At 41.4% G+C, this 21,601-nt stretch overlaps 1 protein-coding gene across 1 annotated transcript in view; it reads left to right on the top strand.

Annotated features, from left to right (window-relative positions):
* Window positions 1-21,601, top strand: part of LOC311102128 (sister chromatid cohesion protein PDS5 homolog B-like) — an 88,106-nt gene that overhangs the window by 37,504 nt on the left and 29,001 nt on the right. The window contains exons 6-16 of the mRNA XM_084143363.1: window positions 2,845-2,971; window positions 3,141-3,221; window positions 3,975-4,115; window positions 4,567-4,682; window positions 4,769-4,863; window positions 5,325-5,470; window positions 17,593-17,747; window positions 18,772-18,885; window positions 19,173-19,254; window positions 20,131-20,179; window positions 20,349-20,488. Of these exons, the coding sequence (XP_083999489.1) occupies window positions 2,845-2,971; window positions 3,141-3,221; window positions 3,975-4,115; window positions 4,567-4,682; window positions 4,769-4,863; window positions 5,325-5,470; window positions 17,593-17,747; window positions 18,772-18,885; window positions 19,173-19,254; window positions 20,131-20,179; window positions 20,349-20,488 (1,246 nt within the window). The remainder of the gene's footprint in view (window positions 1-2,844; window positions 2,972-3,140; window positions 3,222-3,974; window positions 4,116-4,566; window positions 4,683-4,768; window positions 4,864-5,324; window positions 5,471-17,592; window positions 17,748-18,771; window positions 18,886-19,172; window positions 19,255-20,130; window positions 20,180-20,348; window positions 20,489-21,601) is intronic.

The raw sequence follows: 21,601 nt of genomic DNA, 5'->3' as shown, positions 1-21,601 counted from the left end.
TCTGTCCTTTGGTCTGATGACCCAAAACACACCTCCAGGCTGTGAAAGGGCTATTTGACCAATAAGGAGAGTGATGGAGTGCTGCGTCAGATGACCTGGCCTTCACAATCACCCAATCTCAACCCAATTGAGATGGTTTGTGATGAGTTGGACCGCAGAGTGAAGGAAAAGCAGCCAACAAGTGCTCAGCACAAAACATTCTTCATGAAGCTGGTTGAGAGAATGCCAAGTGTGCAAAGCTGTCATCAAGGCAAAGGGTAGCTACTTTGAAGAATCTCAAATATAACATATATTTTCATTTGTTTAACACTTTTTTGGTTACTACATGATTCCATATGTGTTATTTCATAGTTTTGATGTCTTCACTATTATTCTAAAATGTAGAAATAGTAAAAATAAAGAAAAACCCTTGAATGAGTAGGTGTGTCCAAACCTTTGACTGGTACTGTATATCTTTTTTAAATGTATTCATTCAGTTTCACAGTGCGGACCGATCAGAGGTCACCGTACCGAAATGATCAGTACGAATATGTGTACCGTTACACCCCTAATTGCTGGTGGTAAGAGTTCATAATAGGGCCAAATATTCCATCCAGAGCCAAATGTGTTTCAACCAGACTCAGTCTCTGTGCTCTGCGCTGGCTTTTGAAATTCAGAAGCAGGTCTATCATAAATCAGTCAGTGTGTATTATTGAGTCAGTCAGTAGAGCTCACTGTTATGAAAGATAACTGTCTTTACACTCTGTGTGGTTTAGCATTACTGTGGTTCAGGAGCTGTTACCCAAATGGCACTGTATTCCCTATGTAGAGCCTAATGATAGGAGAAATACTGTATGTACGGTTCTGACTGAGGTGGCTCCATTCATTTACTGACCACAATGAAATGAACCAAATGCTTCTTAACGCCACAGATTATTCCTTTAATCTAAATGATCCTATAATAAAATGTTTACACTGAGTGTACAAAACATTAGGAATCTTTTGTTTTTCCAATTCACCCTCTGAATGGCACACATACACAATCCATGTCTCAATTGTCTCAAGTCTTAAAAAATCATTCTTTAACCTGTCTCCTCCCCTTCATCTACACTGATTTGAAGTGGATTTAACAAGTGAGATCAATAAGGGATCATAGCTTTCACCTGGTCAGTCTGTCATGGAAAGAGCAGGTGTTCCTAATGTTTTGTACTCTGTGTACAGTGGGGAAAAAAGTATTTAGTCAGCCACCAATTGTGCAAGTTCTCCCACTTAAAAAGATGAGAGAGGCCTGTAATTTTCATCATAGGTACACGTCAACTATGACAGACAAAATGAGAAAAAAAAATCCTGAAAATCACATTGTAGGATTTTTAATGAATTTATTTGCAAATTATGGTGGAAAATAAGTATTTGGTCAATAACAAAAGTTTCTCAATACTTTGTTATATACCCTTTGTTGGCAATGACACAGGTCAAACGTTTTCTGTAAGTCTTCACAAGGTTTTCACACACTGTTGCTGGTATTTTGGCCCATTCCTCCATGCAGATCTCCTCTAGAGCAGTGATGTTTTGGGGCTGTCGCTGGGCAACACAGACTTTCAACTCCCTCCAAAGATTTTCTATGGGGTTGAGATCTGGAGACTGGCTAGGCCACTCCAGGACCTTGAAATGCTTCTTACGAAGCCACTCCTTCGTTGCCCGGGCGGTGTGTTTGGGATCATTGTCATGCTGAAAGACCCAGCCACGTTTCATCTTCAATGCCCTTGCTGATGGAAGGAGGTTTTCACTCAAAATCTCACGATACATGGCCCCATTCATTCTTTCCTTTACACGGATCAGTCGTCCTGGTCCCTTTGCAGAAAAACAGCCCCAAAGCATGATGTTTCCACCCCCATGCTTCACAGTAGGTATGGTGTTCTTTGGATGCAACTCAGCATTCTTTGTCCTCCAAACACAACGAGTTGAGTTTTTACCAAAAAGTTATATTTTGGTTTCATCTGACCATATGATATTCTCCCAATCCTCTTCTGGATCATCCAAATGCACTCTAGCAAACTTCAGACGGGCCTGGACACGTACTGGCTTAAGCAGGGGCACACGTCTGGCACTGCGGGATTTGAGTCCCTGGCGGCGTAGTGTGTTACTGATGGTAGGCTTTGTTACTTTGGTCCCAGCTCTCTGCAGGTCATTCACTAGGTCCCCCGTGTGGCTCTGGGATTTTTGCTCACTGTTCTTGTGATAATTTTGACCCCACGGGGTGAGATCTTGCGTGGAGCCCCAGATCGAGGGAGATTATCAGTGGTCTTGTATGTCTTCCATTTCCTAATAATTGCTCCCACAGTTGATTTCTTCAAACCAAGCTGCTTACCTATTGCAGGTTCAGTCTTCCCAGCCTGGTGCAGGTCTACAATTTTGTTTCTGGTGTCCTTTGACAGCTCTTTGGTCTTGGCCATAGTGGAGTTTGGAGTGTGACTGTTTGAGGTTGTGGACAGGTGTCTTTTATACTGATAACAAGTTCAAACAGGTGCCATTAATACAGGTAACGAGTGGAGGACAGAGGAGCCTCTTAAAGAAGAAGTTACAGGTCTGTGAGAGCCAGAAATCTTGCTTGTTTGTAGGTGACCAAATACTTATTTTCCACCATCATTTGCAAATAAATTCATTAAAAATCCTACAATGTGATTTTCTGGATTTTTCTTCCTCAATTTGTCTGTCATAGTTGACGTGTACCTATGATGAAAATTACAGGCCTCTCTCATCTTTTTAAGTGGGTGAACTTGCACAATTGGTGGATGACTAAATACTTTTTTCCCCCACTGTATATTGTTCAATGTATTAACCCAGTCCCACTCCCTATCCTTTCAGCAATGGCCACAACCAGAAGGTCCACATGCACATGGTGGACCTGATGAGCTCCATCGTGTGTGAGGGGGATTCGGTCTCCCAGGAGCTGTTGGACACTGTCTTGGTTAACCTGGTCCCTGTCCATAAGGTGCAACATATTACCAACCAAATGGAAGAAATTTGATTGAAACAGGGATTGAAACGTTTTCCATTAGGTGCCCTAATGAACACAACCCTGGCTTCACCTTTTTAAATAGTAAACACATGTTGGTGTGTGTTATTTTGTTTCTGATGTTTCGTTGTTTTTGTTTGAGCAGAACTTGAACAAGCAGGCGTACGACCTGGCAAAAGCTCTGCTGAAAAGGACTGCTCAGGCCATCGAGCCATACATAACTAACGTGAGTTGTCTTTGTGGATTGTGGTAAACACCCAATGTGTCTTGCTAACACTGCTGGGTGTTAACAGTATTACTGTTTTGTGTGTGTGTACGGGTGCAGGGTGCGATTATCAACAAATGTAGGTCTAGATTCGATTTCGACATGTTGACAATAAAGAGGTCTCACAGATTGAAATACTGTATTTTAATATCAACAAATATGAGCCTCATACATTTGTTTTAATATAAACAACCAATCTCATTGATTCATGTCTTTCAAGCATCTCATAGAAAAGTCAATGTTTTAACATGTAAAATGTACAAACACTGCAACACGTAGCCTACGGAATACATTCATTTTTCAATTGTTGGCTAATTTAATTCAAACATAGTCATTCATTTCAGTAGTAATTTCATGTCAGAAATTAAAAGACAGTTTGTTTGAATGTGATTCACTGAACAGAACTAAACAGAATAGGTATTTTTAATTGTCAACAGCTAGCATATACTGAAGGAAAATTGTCATTCAACAAATATGTAGCGTTAATCTGTGCGCTAGTTCATCTGTGTTTGTGTGTGTGTGTGTCTTTGGAAAAGAGGGAACAGTCCTGGCTGGAAAACTCTGCTGTAGAATCCATCTGCAGAGCCCTCTGGGCTCGGCCCTGCCTGAGCACATTCATCATTGGAGCCCACAGGAAAAGCCAGCGTGCGTGTGTGTGTGTCAGTGAACAGAACAGACGTGTAACCCAGGCTGTGTTGTTCCTTCCCCCCCAAGTTCTTTAACCTGGTACTGATGCTGGGGAAGACGTCGGTCAGCGACCTGTCGGAGCACGTGTTCGACCTGATCCTCGAGCTCTACAATATCGACAGCCACCTCCTCTTGTCGGTGCTGCCGCAGCTAGAGTTTAAACTCAAGGTAGCGACACTCCCTTACGCATGCACGCACAGACAGACAGACAGACAGACAGACAGACAGACAGACAGACAGACAGACAGACAGACAGACAGAGAGAGACACACACTCACACACACACACACACACACACACACACACACATTACACCACTAACTGCCACTTGGAGCTTCCAGACAGCTCAGAGTGCTTTTAACACTGGGCTCAGAGTGTAGGCTATGTTTGGTTGCATAACCTTTGATAAATTGCTGTGTTTATCCTTGGGCCCGACTCGGCATCGTTATGAGCAAAGCTGAGGTGCTGTGGAACGGTACAAACACAAAGCAGTGACTAATGATGCCAGTCAGTCATTGTAAACAAGCATTTGTTCTCAATTGACTAAATAAAGGTTAAATGAAAAATAATGTAAACTGGTTTGTGAGTTGCCAAATCAATTTTATCTTACTTTTTTCAGAGCAACGACAACGACGAGAGGCTACAGGTGGTGAAACTGCTGGCCAAAATGTTTGGAGCCAAGGACTCTGAACTCGCAGCGCAAAATAAACCTCTGTGGCAGTGTTATCTCGGAAGGTAAGAATATGCCGTTTTTTTTTTTTTTTATGATTTTTTAATCATATTGCTGTCGTTTTACAATGTATGTCTTCTGTCTCCTACAGGTTCAATGACATCCACGTTCCCATTCGACTGGAATGTGTGAAATTTGCCAGCCATTGTCTGATGAACCACCCTGACTTAGCCAAGGACCTGACAGGTAGGATGGCATTGAATAAAATAATATGTTAGAAAGGCATTCATTCATTTTTAATTTGGTACGCAACCAGGTCCCGATTCAGACTTGATATAAGTAGACTCAAAATGGACTTACGTCAATAAAACATGGACTGAATTTTTTTTAAAACTTATGTCCATGTCAAGTCAACTTATCTCAAGTCTGAATAGGGCCCTGGTTGCATACCAAATTAAAAATGAATGAATGCCTTTCCAACAGATTATTTTAGGGTTATTCAGAGTTACTGTGGGTTGAAATCTTCATTGAGATATGCATGCCCAACTGCCGCTTTCACGCAAATCATTCATCAATGTCAATTGGTTGATTTGCGTGTCAATTTTAGTTGCGGCTACAGATCTCAAGTAAGGATTCCGCACACGTGGATGATCTTTTACCGTTGTCCCCACAAGTTATCCTAGACTTGTTGTTGGTGTCCTTTGTAGAGTTTTTAAAGGTGAGGTCCCACGACCCCGAAGAAGCCATCCGCCACGATGTCATTGTGTCCATCGTGGCGGCGGCTAAAAAGGACCTAGTGCTCGTCAACGACCAGCTGCTGAACTTTGTGAGGGAGAGGACGCTTGACAAGAGGGTGAGTTTTCTAATCGACTGTTTGAGTACGCTATGCAGAAATGTGGTCCTGTCCATTTTAGAATAAAAAAATAAGTAGGTTTGTCTGAACCAGAATGGTCCATAGGGCAGGAGCCTATCTCTGTTCCTGTAGCGTGAGGCAGCTTGATGTACAAGTACACTTGCTGGACAGAAGGTAGTCTATCGCAGGGCCTTACCTTGGCCTGTGGCGGTCATGAAATGTTGTCAGCTGGTTATTGTCATGCAAATGCCTGCCGGTCTCACGGTAATTGACCGTTATTTAACATAAACACCTTAAGCATCTCCAGGCCTCCACTCATACAAGCCGCTGATGCACGCCTTTGGAACATCTACATTTAAAAAAAAGTCTAATAAATACATTTAATATACACCATCACAATACATCCATTTTTTATTGTAGTCAGGTCTAAAGAAACATTATGATATGAAGAAAATGTATTTCAGAAGAACAGAATATGAGTTGGCCAGCCAACTGTAGCCTATGTTATCTGGCTATGCTCCATGCCATAGGCTGTAGGCTTGTTAATTTAGCTGGCAAGATATGCTTAAGTCCTGTGCCATTATTTTATTTTATATGATTTTATAGTAAGAAGAATATAACTTAGCTGAATAAAATATAAATAATATTTTTCCATTATGGAGCGGCTGCGCATATGAAGTGGCTATGTTGATAACAACAGGTCCTATATGCTAGATTTAGAATTATTTGGCAACTTTAGTTGTGAATCATACAAACCTTAAAATGACTTAGAAATCAAAACGTATACAGACAAGTGACTATGTATGTGGCAGGGATTCCAGACAATCACAGAGTACAAAGGGAAAACCAGCCATGTCGCGGACACCGACGTCTTGCTCCCGGACAAGCTAAACAACATCTTTGCCTGTTTTTAGGATAACACAGTGCCTCCGATGCGGGCCGCTCCCGAGGGTCCTGGACTTCCTGATCACCAATGACTGCTTGGCCACGTACGCCTTCAACTCAATCATCAAGTTTGCAGGCGACACAACAGTAGTAGGCCTGATTACCAACAATGACGAGCCCAGGTGGAGTGGTGCCAGGAAATAAACTCTCCCTCAACGTCAACAAAGCGAAGGAGCTGATCATGGACTTAAGGAGACAGCAGAGGGAGCACGTCCACATCGACGGGGCTGCAGGGGAAAAGGTGAAAAGCTTCAAGTTCCTCGGCATACACATCACTGACAATCTGAATTGGTCCACCCACACAGACAGTATGGTGAAGAAGGTGCAACAGTGCCTCTTTAACCTCAGGAGGCTGAAGAAATTTGTCTTGGCCCGTAAGACCCTCACATTTTCACAGTAAAACAAGTCCCATATCGACATAACCTGAATGGCCGCTCAGCAAGGAAGAAGCCACTGCTCCAAAACCGCCATAAAAAAGCCAGACTACGGTTTGCAACTGCACATGGGGACAAAGATCATACTTTTTGGAGAAATGTCCTCTGGTCTGATGAAACAAAATAGCCATGATGAACATCGTTATGTTTGGAGGAAAAAGGGGGACGCTTGCAAGCCGAAGAACACCATCCCAACCATGAATAATGGGGATGGCAGCATCATGCTGTTGGGGTGCTTTGCTGCAGGAGGGACTGGTGCACTTCACAAAATAGATGGCATCATGAGGAAGGAAAATTATGTGGATATATTGAAGCAACATCTCAACACATCAGTCAGGAAGTTAAAGCTTGGTCGCAAATGGGTCTTCCAAATGGACAATGACCCCAAGCATGCTTCCAAAGTTGTGGCAAAATGCCTTAAGGACAACAAAGTCAAGTAATTGGAGTGGCCATCACAAAGCCCTGACCTCAATCATATAGAACATTTGTGGGCAGAACTGAAAAAGCGTGTGCGAGCAAGGAGGCCTACAAACCTGACTCAGTTACACCAGCTCTGTCAGGAGGAATGGGCCAGAATTCACCCAACTTATTGTGGAAAGCTTGTGGAAGGCTACCCGAAAAGTTTGACCCAAGTTAAACAATTTAAAGGCAATGCTACCAAATACTAATTGAGTGTATGTAAACTTCTGACCCACTGGGAATGTGATGAAAGAAATAAAAGCTGAAAGAAATCATTCTCTCTACTATTATTCTGACATTTCACATTCTTAAAATAAAGTGATGATCCTGACTGACCTAAGACAGGGAATTTTTACTAGGATTAAATGTCAGGAATTGTGAAAAACTGAGTTTAAATGTATTTGGCTAAGGTGTATGTAAACTTCTGACTTCAACTGTACATACTGTTTTACTCATTTCATATGTACAGTATATACTGTATTCTAGTCAATGCCATCCTATTCAACTATTGCTGTATATACAGTATACTATTCTATCCTACGTATTCTACAGATATACTGAATATTCTATCCACATACTGTCCATAATGTCTTTACATACCATCACATATCTCTCTATCTATATCTCTGTCTATATCTCTCTCTCTCTCATATATATATATATATATATATATATATATATATATATATATATATATATATATATATATAGATATATATATATATATATATATATACAGTGAGGGAAAAAATATTTTGATCCCCTGCTGATTTTGTACGTTTGCCCACTGACAAAGACATGATCAGTCTATCATTTTAATAGTAGGTTTATTTGAACAGTGAGAGACAGAATAACAACAACAAAATCAAGAAAAACGCATGTCAAAAATGTTATAAATTGATTTGCATTTTAATGAGGGAAATAAGTAGTTTCTGGGAGCCAGAAATCTTTCTGATTGAGAGGGGGTCAAATACTTATTTCCCTCATTAAAATGCAAATCAATTTATAACATTTTTGACATGCGTTTTTCTGGATTTTTTTATTGTTATTCTGTCTCTCACTTTTCAAATAAACCTACCATTAAAATTATAGACTGATCATGTCTTTGTCAGTGGGCAAACGTACAAAATCAGCAGGGGATCAAATACTTTTTTCCCTCACTGTATATATACACACACACACACACACAGTACCAGTCAAAAGTTTGGACACACCTACTCATTCCAGGGTTTTTCTTAATTTTTTTACTATTTTCTACATTGTAGAAAAATTGTGAAGACATCAAAACTATGAAATAACACATGGAATCATGTAGTAACCAAAAAGTGTTAAACAAATGAAAATATATTTTCTATTTGAGATTCTTCAAAGTAGCCACCCTTTGCCTTGATGACAGCTTTGCACACTCTTGGAATTCTCTACACCAGCTTCATGAGGTATTCACCTGGAATGCATTTCAATTAACAGGTTAAAAGTTAATTAGTGGAGTTTGAGCCAATCAGTTGTGTTGTGACAAGGCAGGGGGGGTATACAGAAGATAGCCCTATTTGGTAAAAGACCAAGTCCATATTATGGCAAAACAGCTCAAATAAGCAAAGCGAAACGACAGTCCATCATTACTTTAAGACATGAAGGTCACTCTATCTGGAAAATGTCAAGAACTTTGAACGTTTCTTCAAGTGCAGTCGCAAAAACTATAAAGCGCTATGATGAAAATGGCTCTCATGAGGACCGCCACAGCAAAGGAAGACCCCGAGTTTCCTCTGCTGCAGAGGATAAGTTAATTGGCATTACCAGCCTCAGAAATTACAGCCCAAATAAATGCTTCATAGAGTTCAAGTCACAGACACATCTCAACATCAACTGTTCAGAGGAGACTGCATGATTCAGGCCTTCATGGTCGATTTGCTGCAATGAAATGGACATTAGACCGGTGGAAATCTGTTCCAAATTTGAGATTTTTGGTTCCAACCGCCGTGTCTTTGTGAGACGCAGAGTAGTTGAACGGATGATCTCCGCATGTGTGGTTCCCTCCGTGAAGCATGGTGTTTTGGTGTGTGGGTGCTTTGCTGGTGACACTGTCTGTGATTTATTTAGAATTCAAAGCACACTTAACCATCATGGCTACCACAGTATTCTGCAGCCATCCCATCTGGTTTGCGCTTAGTGGGACTATCATTTGTTTTTCAACAGGACAATGACCTAACACACCTCCAGGCTGTGTAAGGGCAATTTGACCAAGAAGGATAGTAATGGAGTGCTGCATCAGATGACCTGGCCTCCACAGTCACTCGACCTCAACCCAATTGAGATGGTTTGGGATGAGTTGGACCGCAGAGTGAAGGAAAAGCAGCCAACAAGTGCTCAGCATATGTGGGAACTCCTTCAAGACTGTTGGAAAAACATTCCAGGGGAAGCTGGTTGAGAGAATGCAAGGAGTGTGCAAAGCTGTCAAGGCAAAGGGTGGCTACTTTGAAGAATCTCAAATATAAAATATATTTTCATTTGTTTAACACTTTTTTGGTTACTACATGATTCCATATGTGTTATTTCATAGTTTTGATGTCTTCACTATTATTCTACAATGTAGAAAATAGTAAAAATAAAGAAAAACCCTTGAATGAGTAGGTGTGTCCAAACTTTTGACTGATATATATATATATATACAGTGGGGAGAACAAGTATTTGATACACTGCCGATTTTGCAGGTTTTCCTACTTACAAAGCATGTAGAGGTCTGTAATTTTTATCATAGGTACACTTCCAGAAATCCAGAAAATCACATTGTATGATTTTTAAGTAATTAATTTGCATTTTATGGCATGACATAAGTATTTTATACATCAGAAAAGCAGAACTTAATATTTGGTACAGAAACATTTGTTTGCAATTACATAGATCATACGTTTCCTGTAGGTCTTGACCAGGTTTGCACACACTGCAGCAGGGATTTTGGCCCATTCCTCCATACCGACCTTCTCCAGATCCTTCAGGTTTCGGGGCTGTCGCTGGGCAATACGGACTTTCAGCTCCCTCCAAAGATTTTCTATTGGGTTCAGGTCTGGAGACTGGCTAGGCCACTCCAGGACCTTGAGATGCTTTTTACGGAGCCACTCCTTAGTTGCCCTGGCTGTGTGTTTCCGGTCGTTGTCATGCTGGAAGACCCAGCCACGACCCATCTTCAATGCTCTTACTGAGGGAAGGAGGTTGTTGGCCAAGATCTCGCGATACATGGCCCCGTCCATCCTCCCCTCAATACGGTGCAGTCGTCCTGTCCCCTTTGCAGAAAAGCATCCCCAAAGAATGATGTTTCAACCTCCATGCTTCACGGTTGGGATGGTGTTCTTGGGGTTGTACTCATCCTTCTTCTTCCTCCAAACACGGCGAGTGGAGTTTAGACCAAAAAGCTAAATTTTTGTCTCATCAGACCACATGACCTTCTCCCAATCCTCTTCTGGATCATCCAAATGCACTCTAGCAAACTTCAGACGTGCCTGGACATGTACTGGCTTAAGCAGGGGGACACGTCTGGCACTGCAGGATTTGAGTCCCTGGCGGCGTAGTGTGTTACTGATGGTAGGCTTTGTTACTTTGGTCCCAGCTCTCTGCAGGTCATTCACTAGGTCCCCCCGTGTGGTTCTGGGATTTTTGCTCACCGTTCTTGTGATCATTTTGACCCCACGGGGTGAGATCTTGCGTGGAGCCCCAGATCGAGGGAGATTATCAGTGGTCTTGTATGTCTTCCATTTCATAATAATTGCTCCCACAGTTGATTTCTTCAAACCAAGCTGCTTACCTATTGCAGATTCAGTCTTCCCAGCCTGGTGCAGGTCTACACTTTTGTTTCTGGTGTCCTTTGACAGCTCTTTGGTCTTGGCCATAGTGGAGTTTGGAGTGTGACTGTTTGAGGTTGTGGACAGGTGTCTTTTATACTGATAACAAGTTCAAACAGGTGCCATTAATACAGGTAACGAGTGGAGGACAGAGGTGCCTCTTAAAGAAGAAGTTACAGGTCTGTGAGAGCCAGAAATCTTGCTTGTTTTATAGGTGACCAAATACTTATTTTCCACCATAATTTGCAAATAAATTCATAAAAAATCCTACAATGTAATTTTCTGGAGAAAAAATTTCTCTATTTGTCTGTCATAGTTGACGTGTACCTATGATGAAAATTACAGGCCTCTCTCATCTTTTTAAGTGGGAGATCTTGCACAATTGGTGGCTGACTAAATACTTTTTGTCCCCACTGTATTTACAACAGGAGTATAGCCTACCTGGCTGCCATGAAAATATACCACTGAGAAAAGCGTCCTCCATATGCTATTTAAGTGCATAGATGACATGTATTTTTTCCCGCTACCCCTGTTTTGATACAGGTGGATGATAATGGTCCATTCTAAATCAAAACAAATGTCACACATATATTATTTAGTATATGTTTTGACAAGATTAAATCAAGAATAGTCTGATGGGTGACAATATTAGCCTTTCACTTGTGAATGATATATTATCACTTGTGAATGATGCCCAGCATAAGAAACAATGCCTAGCCCATAGGCCTATATATTTTAATAAGGTTTGTATCACAACTAAAGTGGACAAATAACTTCTTAAAATTAAGCACATTAATCTGTTTTACAAGGGGTGTAGAGCCTAACTGGCATATAAACTCAGCAAAAAAAGAAACGTCCCTTTTTCAGGACCCTGTCTTTCGAAGATAATTTGTGAAAGTCCAAATAACTTCACAGATCTTCATTGTAAAGGGTTTAAATACTGTTTCCCATGCTTGTTTAATGAACCATAAACAATTAATGAACATGCACCTGTGGAACGGCCGTTAAGACACTAACAGCTTACAGACGGTAGGCAATTAAGGTCACAGTTTTGAAAACTTCGGACACTAAATAGGCCTTTCTACTGACTCTGAAAAACAGGACGGACAGTGGATCGTCCTCGTAGTAGCAGACCACGTGTAACAACACCTGCACAGGATCGGTACATCCAAACATCACACCTGCGGGACAGGTACAGGATGGTAACAACAACTGCCCGAGTTACACCAGGAACACACAATCCCTCCATCAGTCCTCAGACTGTCCGCAATAGGCTGAGAGAGGCTGGACTGAGGGCTTGTAGGCCTGTTGTAAGGCAGGTCCTCATCAGACATCACCGGCAACAACATCGCCTATGGGCACAAACCCACCGTCGCTGGACCAGACAGGACTGGCAAAAAGTGCTCTTCACTGACGAGTCGTGGTTTTGTCTCACCGGGGGTGATGGTCGGATTCACATTTATCGTCGAAGGAACTTGTTCAGTTTATATCTCAGTTGCTGAATCTTGTTATGTTCATACAATTATTTACACGTTAATTTTGCTGAAAATAAACCCAGTAGACAGTGAGAGGACTTTTCTTTTTTTGCTGAGTTCATAAGCATCGTGTGAGTTTCAAGTTTGGGGAAGTTAATTTTCACCATAAAATTGCATCTTTATAATAAAAGCATTTCATGCATAATGCCATTTGCGGTCACTTTTGATAATGGTGTTTTCCGCTAATGGAACTTTTGCTCTTATAGCCTACTACCATGTGTGCATTGCTGCGCTTATAATGTGAAGAATAAGCCTAATAGTTTATCAACATTTTAAGCTAAACGTTCTGATCTGTTGCATCAGCCACATTGCATAAAAAATGTTTTTGGATGCTAGTGTTTGTATTAATTTGGGATCTATCGCATCCCACAACTGTCCCAGACTGTGTTTGGAATATTTATTTCTCGCACAGAATACAATTGGTCGACTTTTGTACTATGGGTATAGTAGATTGACATAGGCTAATTATTTTGCTGTTCGTTAGGCCTACTCATCTTGTTGGCTGACGAAAAGAAAATGTGGACAGTTCTTCAAATATCTTCAATATGCACCTCGGAATTGGATAACGACCCATGCAGTTGCGTCCCCGATGTGTCTGTCTTAACTTGTAGCCTGTGAGAAAGACCCGATCACGTGACGGAGAGCTGTGTGAGTGAGAGGGAGAAGGGCACAACGCAGCACGCAAAAGGAATATATTTTTTGGGGTTGAATTACAGCCACAAAGGGCATGCCACCATGAAATTCGAGGCATTATCAAGTGCTTGTCAAATTGTGAATGAGAGACGATTGGAGTGTGTACAGCCTGCGCAAAAAACAAAGCAGAGCTCATGCCTTTCAAGCAACTTTTTTCAAATCATCATTGAGTCTCATCATGCAGCCTTACAATGTATTAAAAATCCACACATATAGCCCAACGTTTGTAGAACAACTAAAGTTACATTAAATTACACTCTATTACACTCTAAATTAAGCATATCGGAGTACCTATCTCTTTGTTAACCGCTCAACACAGAATAGCCGCATGTGCGCACTCCCTCAAGACAGTTGGAGAAAATATGTATATTTTGTTTGTTCAATTGTATTCTTCATACCATAAAATAATGCCATGGAATTATAAGCAAATCTTGTCTGCTAAATGAACTAGTGTAGCCCACAGCCATTTGGCATAGCCACATCAGGACCTAACATAAGGACAACTCAGAGTTTGCTATTCTTTTCTTCCGAAAGAGTCTAAATTTTCTTCACATCATGCTTCTTTAGACCTGTCTAAAATAAATAATGGATTTATTGTGAAGGTGTAGGCTATATTACATGGATTCATTAGACTATTTAAAATGGCTTGTAGGCTATGTGTGGAAGCCAGGAGATGCTAAATGTGTTTATGTTAATTAACGGTCAATTACCGTGAGACTGAAAGTTATTTGCTTGACAATCACCGGCTGATGAAATTTCGGGACCGGTAATACAGTCACCGCAACAGCCCAAGCCTTACCCCCAATCCATCTCCTTCATGCTGAGTGCCAAGCAGAGAGGCATCGGGTATAACTCTACTGGACATAACCTCCAATCTTCCAATCTCAGGGCGGACACTCTAACCACAAGGTTGATTGATATTTTCATTGATTTTATTTGCCAGTAAAAAGAGAACATACAGTGAGGGAAAAAAGTATTTGATCCCCTGCTATTTTGTATGTTTGCCCACTGACAAAGACATGATCAGTCTATAATTTTAATGGTAGGTTTATTTGAACAGTGAGAGACAGAATAACAACAGAAAAATCCAGAAAAACGCATGTCAAAAATGTTATAAATTGATTAGCATTTTAATGAGGGAAATAAGTATTTGACCCCTCTGCAAAACATGACTTAGTACTTGGTGGCAAAACCCTTGTTGGCAGTCACAGAGGTCAGACGTTTCTTGTAGTTTGCCACCAGGTTTGCACACGTCTCAGGAGGGATTTTGTCCCACTCATCTTCTCTAAGTCATTAAGGTTTCGAGCCTGACGTTTGGCAACTCGAACCTTCAGCTCCCTCCACATATTTTCTATGGGATTAAGGTCTAAAGACTGGCTAGGCCACTCCAGGACCTTCATGTACTTCTTCTTGAGCCACTCCTTTGTTGCCTTGGCCGTGTGTTTTGGGTCATTGTCATGCTGGAATACCCATCCACGACCCATTTTTCAATGCCCTGGCTGAGGGAAGGAGGTTCTCACCCAAGATTTGACGGTACATGGCGCTGTCCATCGTCCCTTTGATGCGGTGAAGTTGTCCTGTCCCCTTAGCAGAAAAACACCCCCAAAGCATAATGTTTCCACCTTCATGTTTGACGGTGGGGATGGTGTTCTTGGGGTCATAGGCAGCATTCCTCCTCCTCCAAACACGGCGAGTTGAGTTGATGCCAAAGAGCTCCATTTTGGTCTCATCTGACCACAACACTTTCACCCAGTTCTCCTCTGAATTATTCAGATGTTCATTGGCAAACTTCAGACAGGCCTTTATATGTGCTTTCTTGAGCATGGGGACCTTGCGGGCGCTGCAGGATTTCAGTCCTTCACGGCGTAGTGTGTTACCAATTGTTTTCTTGGTGACTATGGTCCCAGCTGCCTTGAGATCATTGACAAGTTCCTCCTGTGTAGTTCTGGGCTGATTCCTCACCGTTCTCATGATCATTGCAACTCCACGAGGTGAGATCTTGCATGGAGCTCCAGGCCGAGGGAGATTGACAGTTATTTTGTTTCTTCCATTTGCGAATAATCGCACCAACTCTTGTCACCTTCTCACCTTCTCACCAAGCTGCTTGGCGACAGTCTTGTAGCCCATTCCGGCCTTGTGTAGGTCTACAATCTTGTCCCTGACATCCTTGGAGAGCTCTTTGGTCTTGGCCATGGTGGAGAGTTTGGAATCTGATTGATTGATTGCTTCTGTGGACAGGTGTCTTTTATACAGGTAACTATACAGGTAACTTTAAGAGTGTGCTCCTAATCTCAGCTCGTTACCTGTATAAAAGACACCTGGGAGCCAGAAATCTTTCTGATTGAGAGGGGGTCAAATACTTATTTCCCTCATTAAAATGCAAATCAATTTATAACATTTCTGACATGCGTTTTTCTGGATTTTTGTTGTTGTTATTCTGTCTCTCACTGTTCAAATAAACATACCATTCAAATTATAGACTGATCATTTCTTTGTCAGTGGGCAAACGTACAAAATCAGCAGGGGATCAAATAATTTTTTCCTTCACTGTACTCACAGTACATACATTTGACTGGGATGTCACAAAAAAGTCTGACTTATTTCCATTGTGGTCCCTAAATTCCATGGTGCAAAAACATTACAACATTACATAGATACAGATAGATTATATAGTTAGACACATTACATAGATACAGACATGAAAGAATTGTTCTATTCCTTGATCATTAGCCAGGTCAGTGAGTTGGTGCCAAACAGAGCATCTGTTTTCTGAAATCTCTGTCATTGTTGCCATGTTACATGTTCTGTTACTCAACCCTCCAGCATAACTGGGTGGGGAGAATATATGATGCTATGACAGCATTAGAATCGACCTGTGCTATAATGCTGAGAACGCTGTCTTTGTGAACTCTCTGAAGAAAATAAATTAACAACTAGGCATATCCTTTTTTTGTTTAAATCTGTGTGCTTTCCCCCTTTTTGGGGAGTGTACATGGACACTGTTTGTAGGGGTGTGATGGTGTTCACACTCACGGTTCAGTGCGTTTCACTGTATTGAGGTCACAGTATGTTTTTTTCACTCTATTGTCCTGACATAAGAAATCATATTCAGACCAGACAAAAAAATAGATTTATTATGAAACATTCCCAAGTTTACTCAACAAGTTTACTCAACATCATAAACTCCTATTATATATTTTTTTTTCTTCATACAATTGCATCATTAATATGGGCAGTCATGTGATTGTATTAGAGAGTGTGTCGAGAGAGAAGACCTGGGGTAACGTTAGTCTTCACATGCAAATGGAAGTCCATGCTGCACAATTCAAACACATCCAAAGAGTTCACTTTGTCTCATGCTTGATTGTTAGGGATAAGGCCTATAGCACTGCAAAGGTGAACTCTTTGGATGTTTGAATTGTGCAGCATGGACTTTCATTTACTAACGTTACCCCAGGTCTTTTCTCTCGACACACTCCATTTCTAGCTCTAATACAATCCAGACAGACTTTAATCATTCGGCTAGCAGAAATTAATAAGTTAAACCATAACTCATATCTCCTCATAGCGTATGTATTTCCCAGAGAGCTCTCCGAAAGGATTCACTATGTCCCGACTATTGACCCATGTGAATTACCCTAACGCAGCCCCTCTCTTCTCCTTGTCTTTAATCTTCAGCTCCCTGTCTGTCTGCTGGGGGATTATTAACACATCGTTGACCTCCATCTATTGTCTGAAACATTAGGGCGGTGTCTGACATGACACCCAATTCCCTATGTAGTGCATTACTTTGGCCAAATATAGTGCACTATATAGGGAGTAGGATGTAGGGTACAAGAGAATAGGGTAATAAATAAATAATAATAAATAATATGCCATTTAGCAGATGCTTTTATCCAAAGCGACTTACAGTCATGCGTGCATACATTTTTGTGTATGGGTGGTCCCGGGGTTCGACCCCACTACCTTGGCGTTACAAGCGCCGTGCTCTACCAGCTGAGCTACAGAGGACCACTTTTGGCCAAAGTAATGCACTATATAGGAAACTAATTGGATGCGCGACATGTGTACACCCTGCCCCCCAGGACGCCTTTTCCCATTTTCTAAACCTCCTTTTTACGCTCCAAAATGAGTGCCATTTCTGACTCGCCCTAGGCTCGTATAGTAGCCTTAGCCAGTCCACTGTGCTCAGTGAGTTAGCTTCCTGTGTTCTTCTTCTCCAGTGGAGGGTGCGTAAAGAGGCCATGATGGGTCTGGCTCAGATCTACAAGAAGTACTCTCTCCAGGCAGAGGGAGGGAAGAAGGAAGCCTCCAAACAGATCTCCTGGATCAAGGACAAACTGCTCCACATCTACTACCAGAACAGCATCGATGACAGGTTGGTGTATAACACATCTATAACACACCCACAACACAGCTATAACGATCTACTAGAACAGCATCGATGACAGGTCCACGTATAACACATCTATAACACATCTACTACTAGAACAGCATCGATGACAGGTTGGTATATAAAACATCTACTACCAAAACAGCAGAGATGAAAGGTCAGTTTGATTTTGCAGTACTGAAATCATATTCCCTTTTGCCATCGACTGCACTACTCAGCCAGGCAGTCTGGATGCAGAACACAAACAGTTGATGAGATCTCGTAGTCAGACATCCAAGTTGACTTGTTGAGATTTTAAAAAAATCCTTGCCTGTTAGTAGCTAAAGAGGGATAAGCTCATTAAACAGCTCTTACTGAGAGAGACCATAGCCTCCTAGTGAGAGAGGATCTGATTAGAGCACAGCACAGACACACGTTTAGCAGTCAATTTCAGATGGGCCAAATTGGACTTACCAGCCGTTCTGAGGTTTGGCAATGCACACTCGGAGCAAGCTTAGAAATCGTAGCTCTAAGCCATGTGGAGCAGTGAGTTGTCATTATTTATATAATTTGGCAAGCAGGGTTGGGGTCAATTCCATTTCAATTCCAGTCTATTCAGAAAGTTAGCAAATTCCAATTTCACATTTTTCTCATTGAAAAGCATTGATGAGAATTGGAATTGGAATTTTAGTGTACTTCCTGAAATGGCTGGAATTTAAATGGATTTGACCCCAACTAGAGATGGGACCTGGTTGTGCCAGGGTCTGGTGTAGTGGTAGCGCTGCTGACCAAAGGCTACATATGCCCTAAAGCGGTAGGGGTTCAAGCCCCGATTATGCCTTACTTTCTCTACTTTCCCTGTAATCTGTCTTCCCATTTCATTCCTTCTTTAAAAAACCTCCTAAAAAAAGAAAAAAGAAATGCGTCCTTTAAAATAACTAAATGAAGAGTATTTCTTGCAAACATGCAACACATTGGTTGAGCTTCATTGTGACAACAAGACAACATTGTTGCTGTGTTTGTGCCACAGGTTGTTGGTGGAGCGCATCTTTGCCCAGTACATGGTTCCTCACAACCTGGACACCACGGAGAGGATGAAGTGTCTGTATTACCTCTATGCCACATTGGATGACAATGCTGTGAAGTGAGTTCACTAACGTTACACCTACACCATGGTCGTGTTCATTAGGACGCGCAACAGGAAAAGTTTTTAAACATTTTGCTCCAGAAAACAAAAATGTGCATTTCGTATTAGTCCATGTAGTCCCTCCCTGTTTCAAAAATTTCCTCCATTTGGTCCTTAATGAACATTACATTTTGACTTAAATATTTTGTATGATCATTGAATTGGCACCCATTTTTTGCTGCAGCTATACAGGTACTGAGTTGTATTGAATTGTGCCTTTGACTTGTTTTCTGTATATCTACCAGAGCTCTGAACGAGATGTGGAAGTGTCAAAACATGCTCCGGCATCACGTCAAAGATCTCCTGGATCTGGTCAAACAGCACAAAGTAAGGAATATGTTTGTGTCATCGATTTCTGTTTTGTTTTTAGATGGTATATAATTAAAACGTTTCAGGAGAAGACCCAGATGCAGATACTGTCGAAGTAACAAAAGTTTATTACAAAAACAGGGGGCAGGCAAACGACAGGTCAAGGGCAGGCAGAGGTCAGTATTCCAGATCAGAGTCCAAAAGGTACAGAACGGCAGGCAGACTCAGGGTCAGGGCAGGCAGAGGTCAGTAATCCAGGGTGGTGTGACAAGGTACAGAATGACAGGCAGGCTCAGGGTCAGGGCAGGCAGAATGGTCAAAACCGGGAAACCTAGAAAACAGGAACTTGAGAAAGCCAGGAGCAAGTGGAAAACCGCTGGTAGGCTTGACGAAACAAAACGAACTGGCAACAGACAAACAGAGAACACAGGTATAAATACACTGGGGATAATGGGGAAGATGGGCGACACCTGGAGGGGGTAGTGACAATCATAAAGACAGGTGAAACAGATCAAGGTGTGACAATAAGTTGTCTTTCACTCAACATTTCCTGGGTAATTTCAATTAATAATACTGTATATCCATTTATTCTTGAAGAATAGAACTTATAAATGCCGCATGAGTTGTTTGATCATATCATAACCCAAAATATAAGGTTGTATTTCTCCATTATTTAGGTTTTGTTGTCATTTCAGTCTTTGAAAACAGTGTATTGCTTCAAAATATGTTTAAAACTATGTCAATCTTACGGACTTTCAGTCCTTGCATCCAAAGCTGTGTCTATGAATTTGAAAATGGTTACAATTCTCAAGCTGTATACCAAACCAAATGGTATAAAGTGGGGTGAATTACAGGATTGTGGATTGAAATGACAGGTAAAATGTTTGTTTTCAGAGCGAGTCCTACCAGAAAGCAGTGTTTGCCAAAGTCATGATCATCACACGTAAGTCTGTCCACTCAGTACAGACACTCTTGATGCAGGAGAATAGTTATGTTCCCATAGAAATAAAATTAGAACACTTATATTATATATGTGTGTATATACGTGTACTTTATCTCTGTGGTTCCTCCTCCATGAGTTTAAAGGGGCCATCTTTGCTCGTTTTAACTAGGAAATCTGCCAGACCCAGGCAAAGCCCAAGACTTTGTGAAAAAGTTTGCCCAGGTGCTGGAGGAGGATGAGAAGATCAGGAAACAGCTAGAGACTCTGGTCAGCCCCGACTGCTCCTGCAAGCAGGCCGAGGGATGTGTGGTAAGACGACGTCGTCATCATTAAGTCATAGTTGTTGTGTCGATGCCTGGCACTCTTACAGCCCTCCTACATTACAGCCATCGGGCATCCGGCATTGCCATCAGCCATTGAAGGAATGCTTCCTTTGAAATCAATAAAATCTGCTATACTGCCTGCGTTCAGGTTGCATCGCGTCCAGAGTCAAGAATCGCAGAGGTTGAATTCTCAATGGCTGACGTGCGCGTTCATTCTATCTAGTGAATATGCCTGCATATGACCTTGACTATACACCACTGGTTATTTTTGATTTATTAAGTCAAGAAGCTACTAGCTAGCAGAAACTCTAGCTAGCTAGCTACATTGACTATGTTCACAATGTAAACAAAAGCAACTTGTTTAATTAGAGGATCATTTAGTTGCGAAAAACTGGACCACAGCTATTATACTTACGCATAATCGATGAATATGGTGCAGTAGGGGAAAATATAATAAATACGCTCTTCCCCTCTCAAAACAACACGCTCTGTGTAGCAGGTAGAACGTCACATTGACGCGGCGCTGATGGCAACAAAACGCATATAGTGTAGTGAAGAGTTACCAGTGTCTTGTTCCTTAGGCACCAAACAGATGCAAATGGACTGAAACAGGGAAAGGACTACCAGCCCGGTCCTTTCCAATAAGAAAAATACATTTTAATTTTCCATTGCAAAGTGTTTTCCGTTGCGTGCCCAAATGAACGCAACCCGGGGATTCAAATATTTAGTGGACCACTGAAGGGGTCAGTCCGTTGAATAACTAGAACTCTAAAAGGACAATTAGGTTCAGGAATGGCAACTTAAATGACCTATACAATTATTAAATGCTTTTATAAAGCTGACATATATTTATAGCATTTATAAGAAAGCTTCTTTGTTACTAGAGAATGATTGCCTCATTATATCATAGAAATGTCCTCTCCACTATGCCCTCTATCAGCGACTTCACTCCAGTATTTTGCAACCCACTAATAATGGTGGAAAGTGTGTATGTCATTGCTGCTAAGTCTCAGCAGGATAATGGAACATTCATCTATTAGTTAAGTCAGTAAATTAGCAGCTTGTAGATAAATGTGCTAAATTGTTGTTAAATATGTTA

This window comes from Coregonus lavaretus (assembly GCF_964263955.1).
Source record: "Coregonus lavaretus genome assembly, chromosome: 26".
Classification (NCBI taxonomy): Eukaryota; Metazoa; Chordata; class Actinopteri; order Salmoniformes; family Salmonidae; genus Coregonus; species Coregonus lavaretus.
Note: the sequence above shows the minus strand (reverse complement) of the source record. Positions and strands in the feature narration are given on the sequence as shown.